General features: G+C 38.2%; 2 protein-coding genes across 3 annotated transcripts; both read right to left on the reverse strand.

The window, feature by feature from the left end:
• Window positions 1-826: 826 nt before the first annotated feature.
• Window positions 827-7,157, reverse strand: LOC103027621 (tripartite motif-containing protein 16). Of its 2 annotated transcripts, none has more exons than XM_022686341.2 (6): window positions 6,424-7,157; window positions 4,754-4,846; window positions 3,506-3,739; window positions 3,229-3,385; window positions 1,934-1,993; window positions 827-1,830 (listed from the first exon to the last, which is right to left on the reverse strand). In XM_022686341.2, the coding sequence occupies exons 1-6, from the start codon at window positions 7,012-7,014 to the stop codon at window positions 1,289-1,291; spliced, it is 1,677 nt and encodes a 558-aa protein (XP_022542062.2). In that variant the 5' UTR covers window positions 7,015-7,157; the 3' UTR covers window positions 827-1,288. The 2 variants fall into 2 exon arrangements, with proteins under 2 accessions (XP_022542062.2, XP_022542061.2); XM_022686340.2 differs by having other exon boundaries at window positions 4,754-4,849.
• Window positions 7,158-9,952: 2,795 nt separating this feature from the next.
• On the reverse strand, window positions 9,953-18,682 carry LOC107196843 (tripartite motif-containing protein 16-like). The gene is made up of 6 exons (XM_049485637.1): window positions 18,033-18,682; window positions 17,682-17,777; window positions 12,364-12,597; window positions 12,095-12,248; window positions 11,905-11,955; window positions 9,953-11,245 (listed from the first exon to the last, which is right to left on the reverse strand). The coding sequence occupies exons 1-6, from the start codon at window positions 18,621-18,623 to the stop codon at window positions 10,728-10,730; spliced, it is 1,644 nt and encodes a 547-aa protein (XP_049341594.1). The 5' UTR covers window positions 18,624-18,682; the 3' UTR covers window positions 9,953-10,727.
• Window positions 18,683-19,392: the final 710 nt, after the last annotated feature.

Raw genomic sequence — 19,392 nt, forward strand, 5'->3', positions numbered from 1 at the left:
TCTGTATTTATAGATGCCTCTAGTTGGTGAAATGTTAATGCTGTGGGGATGTTTGAATGCACATTCTGTATGAAAATATGTAGCCAATGTATGTAACAGATTCCTGTGATGACCATTATCACTTTGAGAGTAATGTTAAGAAGAGAGAGCACTATATACCCACCTGAGAGAGCAGGGTACCTATCTGTACTCTGACTGCTGATGGCAAGCAGCACTGATGTAGGGTTTGAACCAGCGATCAGCCAGACCACTCTGAGCTCCACTTCTAGTCTACAATTAGTAAAAACTTGCAGGGGTAGCCAATCAGAGTATAGGAGAAAAGACATTAAGAAATCCATGTAGTCAATTAGATTTTGTGACAGTAAATTGAACTAGCCAATCAGAGTGCAGGAGGAAAGACTGGAAAATAAAAAGCAAGTAGCATCTTCAAAATGAAACCCTTAAAAATAGTTCAAAATAAAAGCTAATATACTATATATGGAGTCAGGTATTTAAATTGTCTTGATTAAGACAAAAGTAATTAAGTAATTAAATCTTGCATCTTTAGTTTAGAGTGGGATGTGCTAGGCTAGCGCTAATGGCAAACTGATGGCTAATGGTCGATTTTAACTTAGAACACAGTGTGGCTTACTATGGTCTTTAAACTGAAAAATAAACATTTTCACAGAGCTGAACAAGTGTTCCAGTTTTAATTTAAGTGCATACATAGAATTTATCCAGAAAGTAATTACTGGGAGTGGGTCATGAATCCCTTTATGACAGGACTCCACAAACATGGATTAAGTTTAGTATTATGGTAGAAACAGCAGACAAAGATTAGACCAACTGAATTAAGTATAATTTTTATTTATGCACATGTCCTTTACAAAACATTTCAAGATGTGGCAAACATCATGCTGCGCATTGCATATTTTTGCATGTGGCCACTGCCCATGTTATTCTGTTTAAGAGATTTGAAGTAAGACTTCATATAAAGGGACACTATGGAGTAATAAAAAACTGAAGGAGGATCTGCTTTGGGAAAATACATGTAACCGTGATTAAATGTTGAAGAAACAAATCACTGGTAAATAATAGGCAGATCAATTATATACAGGACCATTTCCAACCTGATACAACGCAGTTTGGTGATTTCTCAGCTCAATTCCACCTGGTACCACTCATCATTAATTGCCAGATTTAGAGGTTTTGTCTGGAAATCACCACACTGTTCTAGACTCTGATCCTCCAGGTCCATAATTCACTTACACTGACACCAAATTTTCCCCACACAATCTCTTTTTCTTTTTCAGTGAAGGTCACAAATCCGAATCCAACTGCCCTGCAGACGAGCGGTAAGCCCAGGATAAAGGGGTTCAGTGAATGTGGTCTGAATTTTGTGGAGGAGGGTCACTGTGTCAGAAACACTGTAGAAAGCCAAAGTTCCTGCTTTGTAGTCCAAATACACACCTACTTTTTTAGAGCTGGGGGATATGGAGATACGAGTCTCTCTGCAATTATGCTTGAAGGAGCCATAGTAATGTGTGCACATAAAAGACCAGGATTGATCACTGCCTCCAAAGTATTTTAGGTTACATTCCTGCCTACTGATGCCTTTATATGCTACCGCCACAGTACCATCATCACTACCTCCCCACTCTGCTTCCCAATAACAACGTCCAGAAAGACTTTCCTTACACAGAACTTGTCCACACAAAAAAAATCTCTCAGGATGATCAGGATGTGGCTGGAGATTTTTTGTACCCATGCAGTGTGTCACCGTATTGTTGCTCTCGAACATATGAAGGTATCTGCACACTGTGTTTGGATCCATGGTGAGATCACAGGCATCTGCCAGAGAGACAATAGTAAAAGAAGTTTCAATTTCTGTTCAACTTGTAATTTTTATATAATTTAGGCTGTTTGTATCATTTAGTTTGAGTGTGTCTCTTACATAGTAATAACTCCTCTCGAGTCTTAGGATCAGGAATCAGAACAGTCTGGATTTTAGTCACTGTGTAAAAAAGAGTGACAGGAAAAAGAGCTAAGTTACTATACAGGTCCACCTCAAGAAAATGTAATATCTTTGAAAAGTTACTTTAGTTTAGTAATTCAGTTCAAAATGTGAAACTCATATAGATGTATTACACACATGGTGTTCTTTTTTAAGCATTTATTTATTTTTCTGTTGAATATTATGGCTTACAGCCGATGAAAACCCAAAAGTCTGTATCTCAGAAAATGAGCACATTATTCTTATTTTGGTAGTGTGCAAAGTTCTGCTGGAAAATGAAACATGCATCTTCATAAAAGTTGTTAGCACAGGGAAGCATGAAGTGCTGTAAGATTTTCCAGGAAAACACTACACTGATTTTGGACTTTATATAACACAGTGGACCAACACCAGCAGATGACATGGCTCTATAAACCATCACTGATCATCAGTAAATTTTGAATTTCATTTGAAAATCAAGGGATCAGAGTCTGGAGGAAGAGTGGAGAGACACACAGTCCAAGCTGCTTGAGGTCTAGTGTGAAGTTTCCACAATCAGTAATGGTTTGAAGAGACATGTCATCTGCTGGTGTTGATCCACTGTGTTATATCAAGTCCAAAGTCAACTTAATTTTCCTGCAGGACTACCCACACTGCCAAAAGTTTATTATTTTCTGAGATACTGACTTTGGGGATTTCATTGTCTGTAATCCATAATTAAAAATAATTAACAATAAAATAAATTAATGCTTAAAATAGATCAATATATAATATATTAGTTAATATAATATAATATATTAGTTAATAAAATAAAGCAAGTTTAAAATGATATTCTCTTTTTTCAGACACACCTGTATAAGCATAAGACTATTCTCTGGACAGCAATTTGGTGCTGGTAGAAGTATATCTGGCACAGTAATGTTTTTGGGATCTGATTACACATTATTGTCACTGCTAGGTTGAAATTTGGTTCCTTAATATAACTCCAGACCTAGTGTGCCGGTTTTCAGCAAAGTTTAATTTATCTTTGTTGGAGATTGGCCCCCCAGGCCTGGAGTTGTGCACACCTAATTTAGGGCTTATAGTATATTGCTATAAGTTTCGTAGAATTCTGAATTACTCACAAACTTAATTCTGTAAAGTAATATTTAGTAAGAGTTAACCAAAAACAACCAAAAGTGCTTTTGCTATGATATCATATACATAAAGTGCAGCATTTGGTGCTAAACTATAAATAAAAACATGTGTTACCTTACCTTTAGATATCCTTTTCACTTCTTTCTCATAGATCCCTTCTACTTTTTCTCTCATATCAGCCATTGCTTTTCTTATATCCTCAAAAGAGAAGTGTGGATCAACATTGATGCTGGCCAAGTCTGCAGTCTCAGACGGGATGGACAGAGACTGGTAACTCTACAGAGGAATCAAATTAATGACAAATAAGGGCTCAAATCCACTTTAGTCAGGGGAAGCCCAATATCACTTTCTTGGGCCTTTTGAGGATGATTTTTTTTGTAAAAAATGTTTAATTACCTGGAGAAACTGGATGTGATCCTCTGTTTGAGAAAGCTGCTTAAGCTCAGCGTCTCGGCTCCTCAGATCAGCAATCTCCTGCTCCAGTTTCTTCAGGAGATCTTCAGCCAGGCTCAGTTCAGCCTTCTCCTGAGCTCTGATCAGCTCTTTCACCTCAGAGCGTCTTCTGTCCATGGACTGAATCAGTTCAGTAAAGATCTTCTCACTGTCCTCCACTGCTGCCTGTGCAGAGCGCTGTTAGGAGACACACAGAGAGGAGGGGCTTCATCTGAAGCAGCTCTTTCACCTACTTCCCCACAGTGGAGCTCAGTGGAGCTGGAACGTGAGCAAACACTGGACTCCTCACTGTAGTAGAGTGAGCAAGTACCACTTAACTTGATCACACACTGTATATAATCAAAAAGATGTAAGCTTTTTTAACTGATGTAAATGAAATGTATTGTTTTTTCCCCCATATCCATTGAAATGATCACCCCCAAACCTGAGGACATCTTGTTTTATATAGACATGACTCCTTTTGTTTGATTCAGTGGTTCCTATGGTGGCTGCTTGTTAACCTCACACCAGCCTGGTAGGATCTCCTCTCTCTTTCCCCCCAGTGACTCTGTAGCCTTACACAAACTCTTTCAACAAATGGTAACTGCCATTCTTTGGGGCAACCAATAGACCCAGCATGTCATCTCCATCTGCTCAGACAATGCTGCATTATCTCATTATTAATATCAATAAAAGGATGCTCAAACTCTCACTCATGCTCATTCTCTGTCATCTCACCTGGCACTTCATTGTTCATCAATTTATATTTAGATATATTTACCCCTAGCCATTCTGACCTCATAACCAACTCTCTGATATTTGTAATTTTAGATAATTAAGTTGTTGGCTTCTCACTTATACCCACATATGCCGGTTCCCATATTTAGACCTCTTCATTCCTTTTTTCCCTTTCCATGTAATCTACTCTTGGATGCCCTTTCCACCAAAACATGCCCCGCCTACTCGATAAGATGGCAATGCTTTAGGGAGTCCCACATTCATTGCATACTCTTTCAATCACTCCACCTGCTTACCACCACCACATTTCTCACATTGGACAATACCTGCTTTTCCATGCTGCCCACAACCTACATGCAGCTGCCACAAAGCTATACATGGGTGGTCCATACTTACAAATTAAGTTTTCCCAAAAAAACTGAACCTTTAAATGAAGAACCATTATGGGTAGGGTCCTCTAGTCAGTATACCCACCTTAAGAGTGTCCAGAGCCTGTCTCAGCTCCTGTACTTTCTTCTCTCTCTGCTGGATTCTCTCGTGAATTTCCCTCTGAGACTCCACCAACTGCTTCTGTAGACATCATAGTCTCTCATTATTCCAACTAAGGTCAGAAATCCATGATAAAAACATCTTGTCTGATAAATATCTTATATCTGATCCAGAAAGGCAGATAAAAAAAAAATTAAAATCTTGTTAATTTCCAATGTTTCGAAATCAATCTCATTTGTAAATGTCCAGTAGTCTTAAAATGTCTGTATTTTAGGTATATCTGCCACACCTAATAATCTAGAAAGACGTAAATGGATGTGTTGCCCTGTTAGCTTGATGCTAACATAGGTGCAATGGATGTTAGCATTATCATTAGCATCACTGTGGTAAATTTTGGAATCAAAGCTAATTACAATGTGAAAAAATGAAGTTTTATGTTGTGCTGATATATTTAGCAACACAAGACCAGTCTAAATTAAGTAAAGGTCTTGTTTAATGCAGTCATTGTTAATAATATATAAATTATATGTTGAAGATTTGTGTATTTTGTTTTTTTGTATGCTCTAGCACATTTATAAAGGTAATAAGTCACTCAAGGTTGTGCATTTCGATTATTCATTTGACCACAAGTAAATGGGTGTACTGTAGACGAGAGTATGGGTCATGTCATTATCGAAAACGGCTGGAAAACAGCTTTATTAGTGGTTCACAGACACCCCGAAATAAACGTAAATCAACGGACAGCTTCGTTCAAATGGTCGTCTCGTGCCTCATCACTTCCAGTTCGGTCGGGCTGCAGTCAGGGGCGTTTATGATTTGAAGACGTTCCCGTACCAGAAACGCCCCCTCGGTCTCATTGGCTAAAACAAGAAAACCCCCTTATTCTTATTGGTTTTAGTTTCAGGCACTTTGAAACGGTCAAATTCTGCACAGATCTGATTGGCTGAGGAGCTTCTTTGGGATATTTACATCGCATGCTATTGGTCTTTGAGTTTCCTGGTTTGCAAAGCCGGATCCGCGCAGAGTCCGGGACCTGTACATAGACATATGCTGGTCCTCTATACCCATTGCTGTTTGCTAAACTGCAGACTCCATGTTTATGAGTGATTCACCAAGACTATACCTGTGTAAGTTTCAGTAATGTAATAACTACATCCATATACACAATGTAAAGAAATACTGATTTAAATCTTGCACAAAAGGCTGTGAATAAAAAGGAGACCGAAAGTAAATGAATTACTAACTGATATCAGGTAGCAAAATCCTCAAATTTGTGAATATTTCATACAATTATAGAAATGTAGTATTTTCTCTGCAATTAGTTTAAACGTGTTCATGATGTCCATGAGAGTCTTGTAAGGAGAAACCTTGCTGTGACATTAAAATGGACATGAATCGCAAGTCTTTCAGTGAGTTTTTAATGAGACAATTTTAGTTATATTACCTCAATCCCATAATATTTAATATTACATTTTCATGGAGTGTCCACATTTGTTCCAAAACTGCAAAGTCCGATTTTATGAGTGATTCACTTACTTGTGGTCTGACATATAAATTAATAATTTACTGTGAACAATATTTCAGTGTTATATTAAATTATCAAATATAATTTACACTGTTTGGACACAGTGAGTTTAGTAATCAGGTAATCTTACCTGTTCCTCAGCTCTTTCTGCAGCGGCTGATATGGTATCATGGCCTTTGTGTTCATCCATTGTACACAAGTAGCACAGAAGGGTCTGATCAGAGCGACAGAATATCTCAAACAGTTTATCATGTTGAGAGCAGATCTTCTCCTCGAGGCCCACAGTGGCATCGACCAGCTTGTGCTTCTTATAGGCAGGAATTTCATAATGAGGCTGAATATGAGCTTCACAGAAGGAGAGCAGACACATCAGACAGGACTTAACAGCCGTGTGTTTTGTTCCAGTGCAGAAGTCACACTCCACACCTCCAGATCCAGCAGGAGAATCAGCAGCAGGAGGAGCAGCTTGGAGCCTCGTCTTCCTCAGACCCTCAGCTAGTTCAGCCAGCATGGTGTTCTTGTTGAGAACAGGCCTTGGAGTGAAGGTGTGTCTGCACTGAGGGCAGCTGTAGACCTTCCTTTGATCATCTCCAGCCCAGCAGTCCTTAATACAGCCCATACAGAAATTGTGTCCACAGGGAATAGTCACTGGATCCTTCAGTAGATCCAGACAGATCGGACAGCTGAGCGAGTCCTGGGTTTTAAGGGCAGCTTCTGCCATTTTTCTGTTCTGTGGTACGTTTGACGAACGAGAAAGAAAAAGAGACTTCCGTTCCTCCAGAAGAGTACTGTTTAAAGGAGTGGCTTATTCACAGATTCGTACAAATGGCACAAGCGGAATGGACTATAGAGAGAGAGAGATGAGAAGTGGGGAAGGAGGGAGGGGGAGAGGTAATTGCTTTCGTTTCTCCAGAAGTGCAGCGCTGCGCTCTACCCTGTGTTCACACTGGCTGGGGACAGAGCGATAGATGGCCAATCACGTCCCATGGGAGGGAGGAGCCTCCCTCTGCAGCCTGTAGGAAGGCAGTGTTGGACATACAGCCCCGCCCACATCCAGCCCGGCAACAAGCCACGCCCTCGTTACGTCCAAGTCCGTCCGTGACTGAAATGGGTTCCTATTTAGGTTAGAGGTGCTACTATGTCTCTGAGCGCTGAGTTAAGATGGAGTTTATTATTTATGGAACGTAATTTGTCAGGAAATGCACCCTCTTAAATTCCCTATAGCTTTTTTTGGTAGGAAACTTTTAGAATCAATATAATTGTATGAATATACTAAGTAGACATTTTTGGTTATATTACCTCAATTCCATAATATTAAATATTACATTTACACGGAGTGTACAAATTTGTTCCAAAGTAAATGTAGATAAAACAAATCAGAAACAAAATGATACATTAGAGATTTGTGATACATAGATACCATTAAGATACATTTAGAGATACATTTAAACATTTGAATAGCAGTGTACTGACAGCTAATGGTGCTACAACATCTATTCTACATCTTCTGAACTAAAATTCAACCAAGCTAGATAAAAAAAAACCTAAATGCAACCTGATTGTGCCAAATGACCCAATAACATGCAGTGTATCTCTAAAATACTTTTACTAATTTAAGAAAAAATATATTGTATTTATTAATATTATTGTGGACATTCATTTCTAGTAATACAAGTAAAGAATACAATTTTAATTATGGCAGAGAATAATTGTTTTTTGATGCTTATTAGATAATTTTTATGTTGAATGGTGCAGCCCACCCTCTATACCCAATACCCACTCAACACTGAGAGACGTTTACAGTATCTTTTCAGATTACACTCCCACGTAAATGTAAATTGTCAGCACAAACACTGTTTGTTAACCCTTTATTTACATTGGTTCTTACAGCAAGCAATGATAACTATAATTAATGTGATTAAGATGATGTTTACATGTGCAGTTAGGTTACACTATAAGAACAAACATTATGTTATTATATGTCTTCATACTATTTAAATTCATGAGAATATATGTATACAGGTGCTGGTCAACGAATTAGAATAATTTGAAATAGTGCAATCATGAAATTCTTTGTATGCATTTTTTGTGCAGAAAGCAAATCAGGTGTTCACCGCACCTGTCCTACTCGTTAGACTAATCACAGAACTCGTTACCTGGAAAAAATTTGCTCAGCTGAGCTTTCCAAAAGGCCCATTTAGGCCATTTAACTGTGACACTGTTGTTTTATTGAATTAGAATAATGGAGAAACCGTTTCATTGAATTAGAATAAATGCTCGAATTTTTGTTTTCTGTGAAGAGTGTTCACTGTGCAGTATAAAGTCAGGGTTGAGTAGAATTTCTAAGTTGTAAAATCAATCATGGGTAAGCAGCGCGACCTCTCAACCGGAATAGTGGCTCAAATTCACGCCCTTCGCCAACAAGGCTTGACCCAAACTAAAATTGCTGAGCAGCTCGGCATCAGCCAGTCTTCCGTCTGCAAAGCTCTCAAGAAAAACTGCAGCAAGCGCACCAACTGTTCCAGCGTCTGAAAAACTTCTGCTCGCGACAACAAGCAGCTGAGAAAGATCGCAGTCAGCAACCGGTTCAAGTCCACTTCCGAGCTCACCGACTTGTGGAACAAGCAGACCGGCGCTGACGTCTCCAGATCAACCACTTACCGTCGTCTGCGCGAACTCGGCTTCAAATCTCGCGTTCCAGCAGTAAAACCGATGCTGAACAAGAAACAAATGGAGAAACGGCTGAAGTGGGCCAAAGAACACGGCGAGTGGACTGCTGAAGACTGGCAGAAAGTGGTCTTCAGTGACGAATCACGCTTCTGCATCTCCTTCGGTGACCAAGGTCCTCGTGTCTGGCGTCGTGGTGGCAAAACCTACAACCACGAGTGCGTGAAAAGATCCGTCAAGTTTCCCCAGAGCGTTATGGTCTGGGGATGCATGTCCGCTCGAGCTGTAGGGAAACTCTGCTTCCTCAAGAAGACTGTCAATGCTGCCGTATATCAAGATGTTCTGGAAACGTTCCTGATTCCGACTGTTGAGGAACAGTTCGGCGAAGAAGACTTCATATTTCAACAGGATCTTGCACCGGCTCATGCGGCAAAGTCGACCAAAGATTGGTTCACTAAAAAACAGCTTGAAGTTTTGGCATGGCCGGCCAACTCGCCTGACCTCAATGTCATTGAAAACCTTTGGGCCATCGTCAAGCGGAAAATTCGAGACAGAAAGCCTACTACGCTGGACCAACTGAAGCAGAACATCGCCACTGCCTGGGAAGCTGTGAGTGCGGAAACTTGCGACAAGCTGGTCAAATCGATGCCGCGGAGACTTCAGGCAGTCATACAAGCCAAGGGGGCAGCCACAAAATACTGAGAAAGTGATGATTGTAATTATAATAAAAATTATTCTAATTCAATGAAACAGTTTCTCCATTATTCTAATTCAATAAAACAACAGTGTCACAGTTAAATGGCCTAAATGGGCCTTTTGGAAAGCTCAGCTGAGCTAATTTTTTTCCAGATAACGAGTTCTGTGATTAGTCTAACGAGTAGGACAGGTGCGGTGAACACCTGATTTGCTTTCTGCACAAAAAATGCATTCAAAGAATTTCATGATTGCACTATTTCAAATTATTCTAATTCGTTGACCAGCACCTGTATAAGTCAACATATACACAGTATTAAAAACAAAAAACATATCTGCAAATACGCAAAATAGTCAGTGAAAAGTACACTTTATTTAATCTTACAGCAGGTCTGTGAACATGCAGCAAATATCAACTCTGGAAGAAAAATAAGAGACCACTCAAAAATAATGAATTTCTTTGATTTTACCAAATTGAACAAGATGAATGATCACAAGCCATCAAACCAAGCTAAACATTGCATAAAGTTATCCAAAAGCAGTATCTAAGACTGGTGAAGGAGAACATGCCAAGATACATGAAACTGAAGTGGTATCTTATTTTTTTCCAAAGCTGTATATTCATTACACTGTGCTTTGGAATTTACAAAAGGTCCTCATGTCTCACACAATACATCCTTCACTGTCTGTTTGCTGCTGTTTTACCAACAAAAACAATCTCTACTAAAAATATGTTTCTGATAATGTCTAACAGAAAGGGTTCTAAAAATATTGTAAAATATTTACCTGTGTAATTTAAAAGCTTTTTAAAATAGTTCTTTATACAAAATCAGAATGTCGCAGAAAATCCATAATTTTTTTAGTGTATTGTTTGATTTAGTATCTGTTAAAGTTTAAAACAAGTTTGCTCTCTAGTACAGTCAATATATGAGACAAGGCTACTAATATTTACTGCATTATTTGGTTGTTAAATGATACATTTATCAAATACATTTTTTGGTAAAACATATCTTTTTTTGTAGAGCAGAAAAAAAGCTCTCAAACAGATATCCCATAAGTTAAAACCTACTCAAACTAAAAGATAATTTTTACAGAACTTGCCTTAGACTTCATCCCAAATCCAGCATAGAGGGGCTGAGTGAAGGTGGTGTGGACTCTGTGGAGGAGGGTCAATGTGTCAGAGACGCTGTAGAAGGACAGAATTCCTGCACTGTGATCCACATACACTCCTATTCTGGAGGGGCATGGGTGTACATTAAGACCAGTCCTGTTTCCACATTGTCTGAAACAAAATGTGGAATTTACACATTCCAGACTCCAAGACTGATTGTTGGACCCAAACTCATTTTGAATTACTTTCCCTTCCAAACTGTTGTCTTTATATGACACAGCTATCAAAACATTCCCACTTATCTCAACTTCCCAGTAGCAGCGTCCAGATAAACGCTCAGAACATAGGACCTGACACCAGTTATTTGGATAGAAATATGCATTTCCATTCCTCTGTTGATTCAGATTCACTTTCTTGTTCTGCTCAGACAGTGGAAGATTTCCATGTACCATATAGGGATTTAGTGTGAGCTTACAGGCATCTGTTGGGAAAAAGAACGTGAACACATTTTTAATCTGAGTGTTGTTTGACATACAGCCCTTAAAGGTATAACGGCTTGGACAGTCCATTTAACCTGTTTTCCAGTAATAGGCATACCTGGTTAACTGGTTTACTCATTTATACAATTATACAGCAACAATGCAATTTGCAGTCTGAAAAACCTGGACTGCATTTTGTTCTGCTACTGCCTTTCCTTGTTTAAAGGGATATATAAGCTGTACTTTCATTTTCTTCTGGTGTTTTAACTCCTGGTGTTCTGCTGTATTTCTGTCTATTTTTGTGAGATTGGATCTGTCTACACTATTTGTGTGTTGACCTCTGCCTGTTGTGATATTGATTGAATTGTTGAATTGCCCTTAATAAAGTTGATGAGTAGTTACCTCCAGCCTAAAAGCCACAAACAAAATGGACACTGAACTTTTTCTTTTAAACAAAATAAATGATTTATTATTAAAATGTCTTAAATTGCCTAAATGTGCCAGTCTTAATTTCATGATTTGAAATTATCCCAGAGAAAGGCAGGGTATATTTTATCTTTGGAAATAATAAACAAAATAATCAATTTTTAATATATACTGAAAGTAAGCTCTACATGTGATGGGATGAGATTTTTAGTGTAATGAAATGAACAGTACTCACATTTCAGGAATTCCTCTCTGGTCTTTGGTTCAGCAAAACGGAGTGTGTGAACTATTCAAAATAAAAACATGCTGAATAAAAATCTCTTTATTTTACTCTTCATGTTTCTATGTATCACTAATTCACAACCTTTCCACCACACTAAGTGTTAAGTTCAAGTTTAAATAGCTGGCAACTGTTTTCGTCATACCTTCAGATATTTGTACTAGCTCAAGCTCATTAAAACCATTCAGCTGCTCCATTTCTGAGACCATTTTCTTCACAATGTCAGTAGAGAACTGGGGGTTCATATTGATGTTGGATAGGTTAGTAGATTGAGGAAGGACAGGAAGTGACTGGAAATCCTGCAGAGATTAAAAATACATAAGAGAGTTATCTTCCTGGAGCTCCAGCACACTTTACTGATGATATGTTGAGGGGCCTGACTTCTGTAGATGATCAGAGAGTCAGAGATGTTACCTGGAGGAACTGGATGGGATCCTCAGTGTAAGAAAGCTGCTTCAGATCAGCGTCTCTCCTCCTCAGATCAGCAATCTCCTGCTCCAGTTTCTTCAGGAGATCTTCAGCCAGACTCAGTTCAGTCTTCTCCTGAGCTCTGATCAGCTCTTTCACCTCAGAGCGTCTTCTCTCCATGGACTGAATCAGTTCAGTAAAGATCTTCTCACTGTCCTCCACTGCTGCCTGTGCAGAGCGCTGTTAGGAGACACACAGAGAGGAGGGGCTCTTTCACCTACTTCCCCACAGAGAGCTGGAAAGTTACTCCACACCAGTGTTAATTTAGTTGATGAATAATTTTTGTCATAGTTTTCGTCAACAAAGCTTTTTTTCAATTCAGGGGCTGCATCCTTCAAAGGACTCAATTGAAGGCCGATTACGTCACAGCGGTGCAACTAGGCTGTCCCATTTCAAAGGCTCCTTCGAATGCGGCCGACGAATGCAGCCTATACTTTTCCTTGGAAACAAAGGATTCTGTCACTACCTGATTCGTGCCCCATGCCCGATTTGTGCCGTGCACGTGCACGCATGCGCACTGCAAAATGAGCAGGGGCACAGATCGGGTAGGCAATGCCAAGTTCTGCTTCACCCACACTGTCGCAAACAGCTTGTACACCGTGGTGTCAAAATGAAGGATTTTAAGTTTTACAGAGCTCTGAAAGAGTATGTTTTAAATGGAACATTCACGCCATCCTGCTCACAGGTATCTTTGAATCTGATAATAGGGGACTTTATGAATGCAAATAAACTTACTGATGTTTGGAGATATCTTAATGATAACAGCAGACAGTATACTTGGTTTAAACCAAATGGGCAGTCAAGGTCAAGAATAGATTATTGGTTAGTTACAGATTCCATTCTTAGACACGTCACTGAAGCCAATATTTTATGTAGCCCTTTAAGTGATCACTGTGCTATAACCCTCTGAATATTAACTAATTACCCGGGAAACAGAGTCAAAGGTTACTGTAAATTCAACTCCTATTTACTTAAAAATGCTGAATACTGCAAAAACATTAAGGTAATAATTAAAGATATTAAAAAGGATGTAAGTTTAGTTACAGCAATTAATATAATGTAATTCTATGTAAGGAAATTCTCTATCTCTTACAGCAAAAAAATTATAAAAAGAGACAATTGGAAGAAACCAAGCCAATTACAGATTTAGTTTCATATTATCATAAATCAGATTGGAACGAGGAAGACAAAACTAATATTAATTCTTTACATTCTAGACTGGATGAATATTACCAAGTTAAAGCTCGGGGTGCATACATGAGCTCAAGAGCCAAATGGTTGAAAGAAGGAGAAAAAAAAATACTTCATACCTCTTCCGATTAGAAAAACAAAGACAGGAAAAAAAAATAAAATTAATGGTCTCATAATTAATAGTGCAGAATGTACTGACATAAAACAAATATCTGAAGAAGTTAAGAAATTTTACCTCCTCATACTGAAAACAAGACTCTTTTAAAAAAAATCACAATAATATTCCTAAAATTAATGAGATATTCAGAAACAGGTGTGAAGAAGATTTCCGTATTAAGGGATTTGACTGTGTTATTAAAAAGATAGCATGAGATAGAGCCCCTGGCTCAGATGGTATAGCTGCCATTTTTTTTATAAATTCTTTTGGGAAGACATAAGACTGCTGTTTTTTGATGCAGTTATGAAAAGTGTCAAGCAAAAAGAACTTATGACAACAATGAAGCAGGGTGTCATGACATTAATTCCTAAACCAGGATAAGATAAAAGACACATGAATAATTTGAGACCAATCACACTCCTCAATACAGATCATAAAATGTTTACTACCCTCTTAGCAGCTCAATTAAAAGTAGGGTTGCCAAATATAATCAGCTCCACTCAATCTGGTTTTCTAAAGGGTAGGTGAATTCATAATAATATTCGCCTAGTTCTAGATTTAATTGAATATGCCCATTTTATTGAGGAGGAGGGCTTTATGCTGTTTCTGGATTTGCAGAAAGCCTTTGACTCAGTGGAACACGAGTTTATTTTGGAGACATTTAAACATTTTGGCTTTGGGGAGAAGTTTTTAGATGTAATCAAAATGTTGCATAAAGACATCAACAGCTGTGTATCATTAAGAGAAGGAACATGCCCATGATTCACTATAAATAGAGGATTAGGCAAGGATGTAGTGTATTACCTCTCCTGTTTATCACTGTTAAAGAGCTCTTAGCCATCCTCATAAAAACCTCCAGTATTCAGGGTTTGCAAATCACAAATCCGAATATTATCATAAGTCAGTTTGCAGATGATACCACAATGTTTTTAAAAAATAAAGACCAGACTCCATTAGCTGTCTAAACAGTAGAGGTATTTTCCAAAGCATCCGGCCTAAATCTAAATTAGAGAAATATGAATTAATGTGTCTCCATGATTGCTCTCAAACCCTGTTATATAGTATAAAGGTCAAATTGGAGGTTAAGTACCTGGGAATATGGATAACAAAAAATGAAGGTAGTAGTGTCATATTAAATATTGAAAATAACTTAAACAAATGCAAATTGATTTTAAACAATTGGTTACAGAGAGACTTAACTATTTTTGGTAGACCCTTACCAAAATGGAGACTTTATCAAGATTTATTTACCCTGCATATTCCTTATATATACCCCCCAAAATTATCAAGGAAATCAATAAACTTAACTTCAACTTCAATTGGAGAAACAAACATCACTATTTCAAAAAAGGAAGTGTAGTAAAAGGTTACGAAGCTGGAGGTATGAAAGTAATAGATTTTGAAATAATGAATGGTGTATTAAAACTTAAATGCAGTGTTGTGCATGAACGAGTTCAAAAGAACGCGTTCATTGAACACGCTCATTTTTTCGTGAACGTTGAACTGAACGCAACACATTTTTTAATAAAGAACTTGAACGTGAATTAGTTCACATTATGTGTCATGAACGCAGACATCACTGTAAATGAACGTTGGAATTTGTTTTCCATTGAAAACTGAGTGACATCTGTTTTCTCTTTTGAAACGCAACGAGAGAAAGTTCTCCCTCCTGTATTCTCGCTGGTGCTGCTTAAATCATGTATCACCAGACAGAAATGGTTTTGACAGCGCGAAGGGCTGGAGCGAGAGAGAGAGAGACCAATGACGAGAGAAGGCGCTGCAATAAAAAAATATATACATATTTCATATTATCATACCTGACAAGTATCCCGTTTTGGCCGGGAAACTACCCTATTTTACCCCTCTTTCCCGCCATCCTCCCGTATTAGTATTTTCCCGTAAATTTCCCGTATTATAAAAGAAAAACCCTTATTATGAGAGGTTATTATATGTCTTAACGCCAATCATGGTGCCAGTTCAAGGAGAACGTCCCGCCTTTCAGGAGAAACAGCCAATCAGCTGTTTTTGCGGAGCGCAGAGGAGGGTCAGTGTGGGGAAGTCTGTTACCTGTTAAAATCCCTTAGCCCACTGTGGACCATAAACTCAATCATTATGTAAATCCAGCAGTGTATTAAACACATCATACCACCACTTACTTTATTATCCGGAAGTACTCCCGAGCTGTTTTTGTTGCCTGCTAGAGGAATATTAAATACAGATTATTAATTGTGTAGGCCCCTTAGAACTGATATTTATTAATATTTCTTTTAATAATTTGTTCCTTTGTGTTATAAAAGGCAAAAGAACAAATTAGAAACAAGTGAATTGTTTACATTATTACATTGCTACATGAATAATTTTTTTAGAAGAGTGTTCAGGAGTAGCAAGAACAGAAATGAGTAAGTAAAAGTCAGTTCTTTTTTGCTAATTATGTTACTATTAAATGTTCTTAACTGGGGTATAAAACGTATAAAATAACTAAAAATACTAATGTTTTGCCATTTGCTTCAAACATGTGACAGACATATATTTTGGGCTAGCTTCTGAGGGGCGGGTTTTAGACTGACTTTGGGCTGGGTATTTTTGTTGGACCTGGCAACCCTGGGGAGAACAGATTCGCCTAAACTTTCGTTACTTATGGGGCTCGACTCGAAGTTAACTCGACAGTTTTAGCAGCAAGGAGAGAGAGAGGAGAGGCGATATATCTCTCCTTTGACGTCGCAAAAACAAAAAAACAAGTAAACCATGCGGAGCGACTCCATCTCCTGTAAAAACACCACAAATCTTTCAAATTCTGCAGAAAAGAGTCTCACAGAACTCCATGCTGAGATCAGCGTTTTAATGCTAATGTTATTTCATGAGCTGGTGATGGTGTGTTTAACTCGACTGTGTACTAAAACACACCACTGCTACTCTGTAAAGTTAATGTTACTGGTACTGAACTTATTCATTAAGATAAGATCATCTGTTTAGTCCCACAGTGGAAAACATATAGCTAGTGTTGACAGCAGGAACAGGTCAGAAAGGAAAAAGATGTAGTGAAAATATAATAATAAAATAAGTAAATCCAAATTATCCAAAAGTCTGTGTAAAGTTCCTTACAGCACTTTCTCATAACGTTCTCACTTTAACTCTTTATGAAGTCTCTAAGTACATCCTGAGAGCATCTCTACAGGACAGTGTGTGAATGTGTGTTTTTGACCTCATTTATAAAATGTAGCTACAGTAGGTGTGCTGGGTTAGTGCTGGAGATAAAACTAGATCCTTTAAAAGCTGTGTTTTTGCATCTACAGCTCTGTTCAAACTATAATTTCATTTAAAATTAAATTCATTTTATATAATTTCCATTCAAATGTTTTATGACCTGATTTCTAGAACAAATTGTTAAACGTAAAATATTTATAGCCACATACCTACAATAATAATATACATAAAATCATATATAAATATAAATATATTTCACATTCAAACATTAACAATATTACACAACTGGTTAATAAATGTTAAATGTTTTATAAGTGTGTAGTTAATAATTCAATTCAGTTAATAATTTAAATTGATGAAAAAGCATTTACACCCTTTAAATGTTTTAATTTTTACATTTACACTGTAATTTTGGTTGACTATATTCTTATGATATTTAGTCGACTAAAACTAGACTAAAACTAAACCAAAACTAAAAACATTTCAGATGACTCAATTATAACAAAAACTAAATGCCAAACTAAATCAAAAAAATTGTTGTCATAATTAACACTGCTCCACACTGAGTGATCCTCCCTGGCTGGCTGGAGGAGGACTTTGATAGTTTATTAAAACATAATTTGAATATAAAAGAACACATTTTTTAACCCTTCCAATATATTTACCATAGGCTCACAGTAGACTGCAAGCAGTCTTTGGTCCGTTTACTCACCCTGACTTTCACCATGACCTTTTTTAACTCCTGAACATCCTTCTCTTTCTGCTGAATTGTCTTTTTGCAGGTTTCTCGGTTTTGGCCCAACTGATTCTAAAGAAGCAATGGATACATAGGGATATTGTATAATTTTAGTCATACAGGTACAACCATAAGATAAGGTTAAAAAAAAACAGGAAAGTCTGAGTTTCTGAATAGAGTATATGTGTAAGCTTTAGCTCTATCATTAAGAGACAGGGAGTTAGATTGTATAGATGAGGCCATCTATACAATCCCCCCCCCCCCCCCCCCAAAAAAAAATCTTAAATTACAGAGAGTCTTGGTTTAAAATGGTTGGTTCTCACTTACCTGTTTCTCAACTCTTTCTGCTGCAGCTGAGACTGTTTTATGACCACTGTGTTTATCTATCATACATAGAAGACATATACACTGCTGATCAGTGCGACAGAAAACCTCCAGTAGTTTATCATGAAGAGAGCAGATCTTCTTCTGCAGGTTCATGGAGGCTTCAACCAGCTTGTGCTTCTTAAATGCAGGAGATTCATAATGAGGCTGAATATGAGCTTCACAAAAGGAGGCCAGACACACCAGACAGGACTTAACAGCTGTGTGATTTGTTCCAGTGCAGACGTCACACTCCACACCTCCAGATCCAGCAGGAGAAGCAGCAGCAGGAGGAGCAGCTTGGAGCCTCGTCTTTTTTAGTTTATCCACCATTTCAGCAATGAGACTGTTCTTGTTGAGAACAGGCCTTGGAGTGAAGGTGTGTCTGCACTGAGGGCAGCTGTAGACCCCTTTCTGATCATCCTGATCCCAGCAGTCCTTAATACAACCCAGACAAAAATTGTGTCCACAGGGAATAGCCACTGGATCCTTCAGTAGATCCAGACAGATCGGACAGCTGAAAGAATCCTGAGTTGTTAGAAGAACTTCTGCCATTTTGCTGTGTTCTGGGACGATCGAGGAACAAGAGAGAGAATGACTTCCGTTTCTTCCGAAGTATTCTGTGTATGGGAGTGGCTTCTTCACAGATTGGTGCACATGGCACAATAGGAATAAACTGGAGAGAGAGAGAGAGAGAGAGAGAGAGAGAGAGGGAGGGAGAGATGGAGAGAGAGAGGGAGGGAGAGAGAGGGGAGAGGACAGAGACTTTACTTTCGTTTCTCTAGAAGTGTGCTCTCGGTTCAGACTGTATGATGTCAGCCTCATTTTGACCCAGCACCTGGGTTGCAGTGTTAATTTTGACAACAAATTTGGATTTAGTTTTAGTCATAGTCTTGTGACAAAAATGGCATTTAGATTTAGTCATAATTTAGTTATCTGAAATGTTTTTAGTTTTAGTCGACTAGGTAACATCGTTGATTTTGACTGATGATTTGCAGTAAAGGTCCATGGTCCACCTGTAGACTGTGAGACTTTTCTTGTAGCCATGGTTGATGACAATTTTGTACAACTCCTCTTTTGCGCTCTCATTGGCTGTAGTTTATTGCCACATTCACTGGCAGTCACAAAAAGGTCGCAACCATTATTATTTTTTTTTTTTACATAACTGAACATGGACTCCCTGCAGGTACAGATTTTTGGCCTGCTAGATACTCTCCCATGTCTCTCTGCATCTTCAAACAGTTTGTAAATCCCAAACCTCCCAAAGTCTGCCAGCTCGCCACACTATAATATGTCACAAAAACAAACATTAGTACTAACAGTA

The sequence above is a fragment of the Astyanax mexicanus genome, chromosome 12, assembly GCF_023375975.1.
Source record: "Astyanax mexicanus isolate ESR-SI-001 chromosome 12, AstMex3_surface, whole genome shotgun sequence".
Lineage (NCBI taxonomy): Eukaryota > Metazoa > Chordata > Actinopteri > Characiformes > Acestrorhamphidae > Astyanax > Astyanax mexicanus.

Bases quoted from the DNA above. Each gene is read 5' to 3' on its own strand.
- LOC103027621 (XM_022686340.2), bottom strand. From the start codon at position 7,014: ATGGCAGAAGCTGCCCTTAAAACCCAGGACTCGCTCAGCTGTCCGATC. The intron at 3,740-4,753 runs GTGGGTATACTG...GTCTCCTAACAG, and splicing joins AGGCTCTGGACACTCTTAAG to CGCTCTGCACAGGCAGCAGT. The intron at 1,831-1,933 runs GTAAGAGACACA...TCTCTCTGGCAG, and splicing joins TCGAGAGGAGTTATTACTAT to ATGCCTGTGATCTCACCATG.
- LOC107196843 (XM_049485637.1), bottom strand. From the start codon at position 18,623: ATGGCAGAAGTTCTTCTAACAACTCAGGATTCTTTCAGCTGTCCGATC. The intron at 12,598-17,681 runs GTGAGTAAACGG...GTCTCCTAACAG, and splicing joins AGGTCATGGTGAAAGTCAGG to CGCTCTGCACAGGCAGCAGT. The intron at 11,246-11,904 runs GTGAGTACTGTT...TTTTCCCAACAG, and splicing joins CAGAGAGGAATTCCTGAAAT to ATGCCTGTAAGCTCACACTA.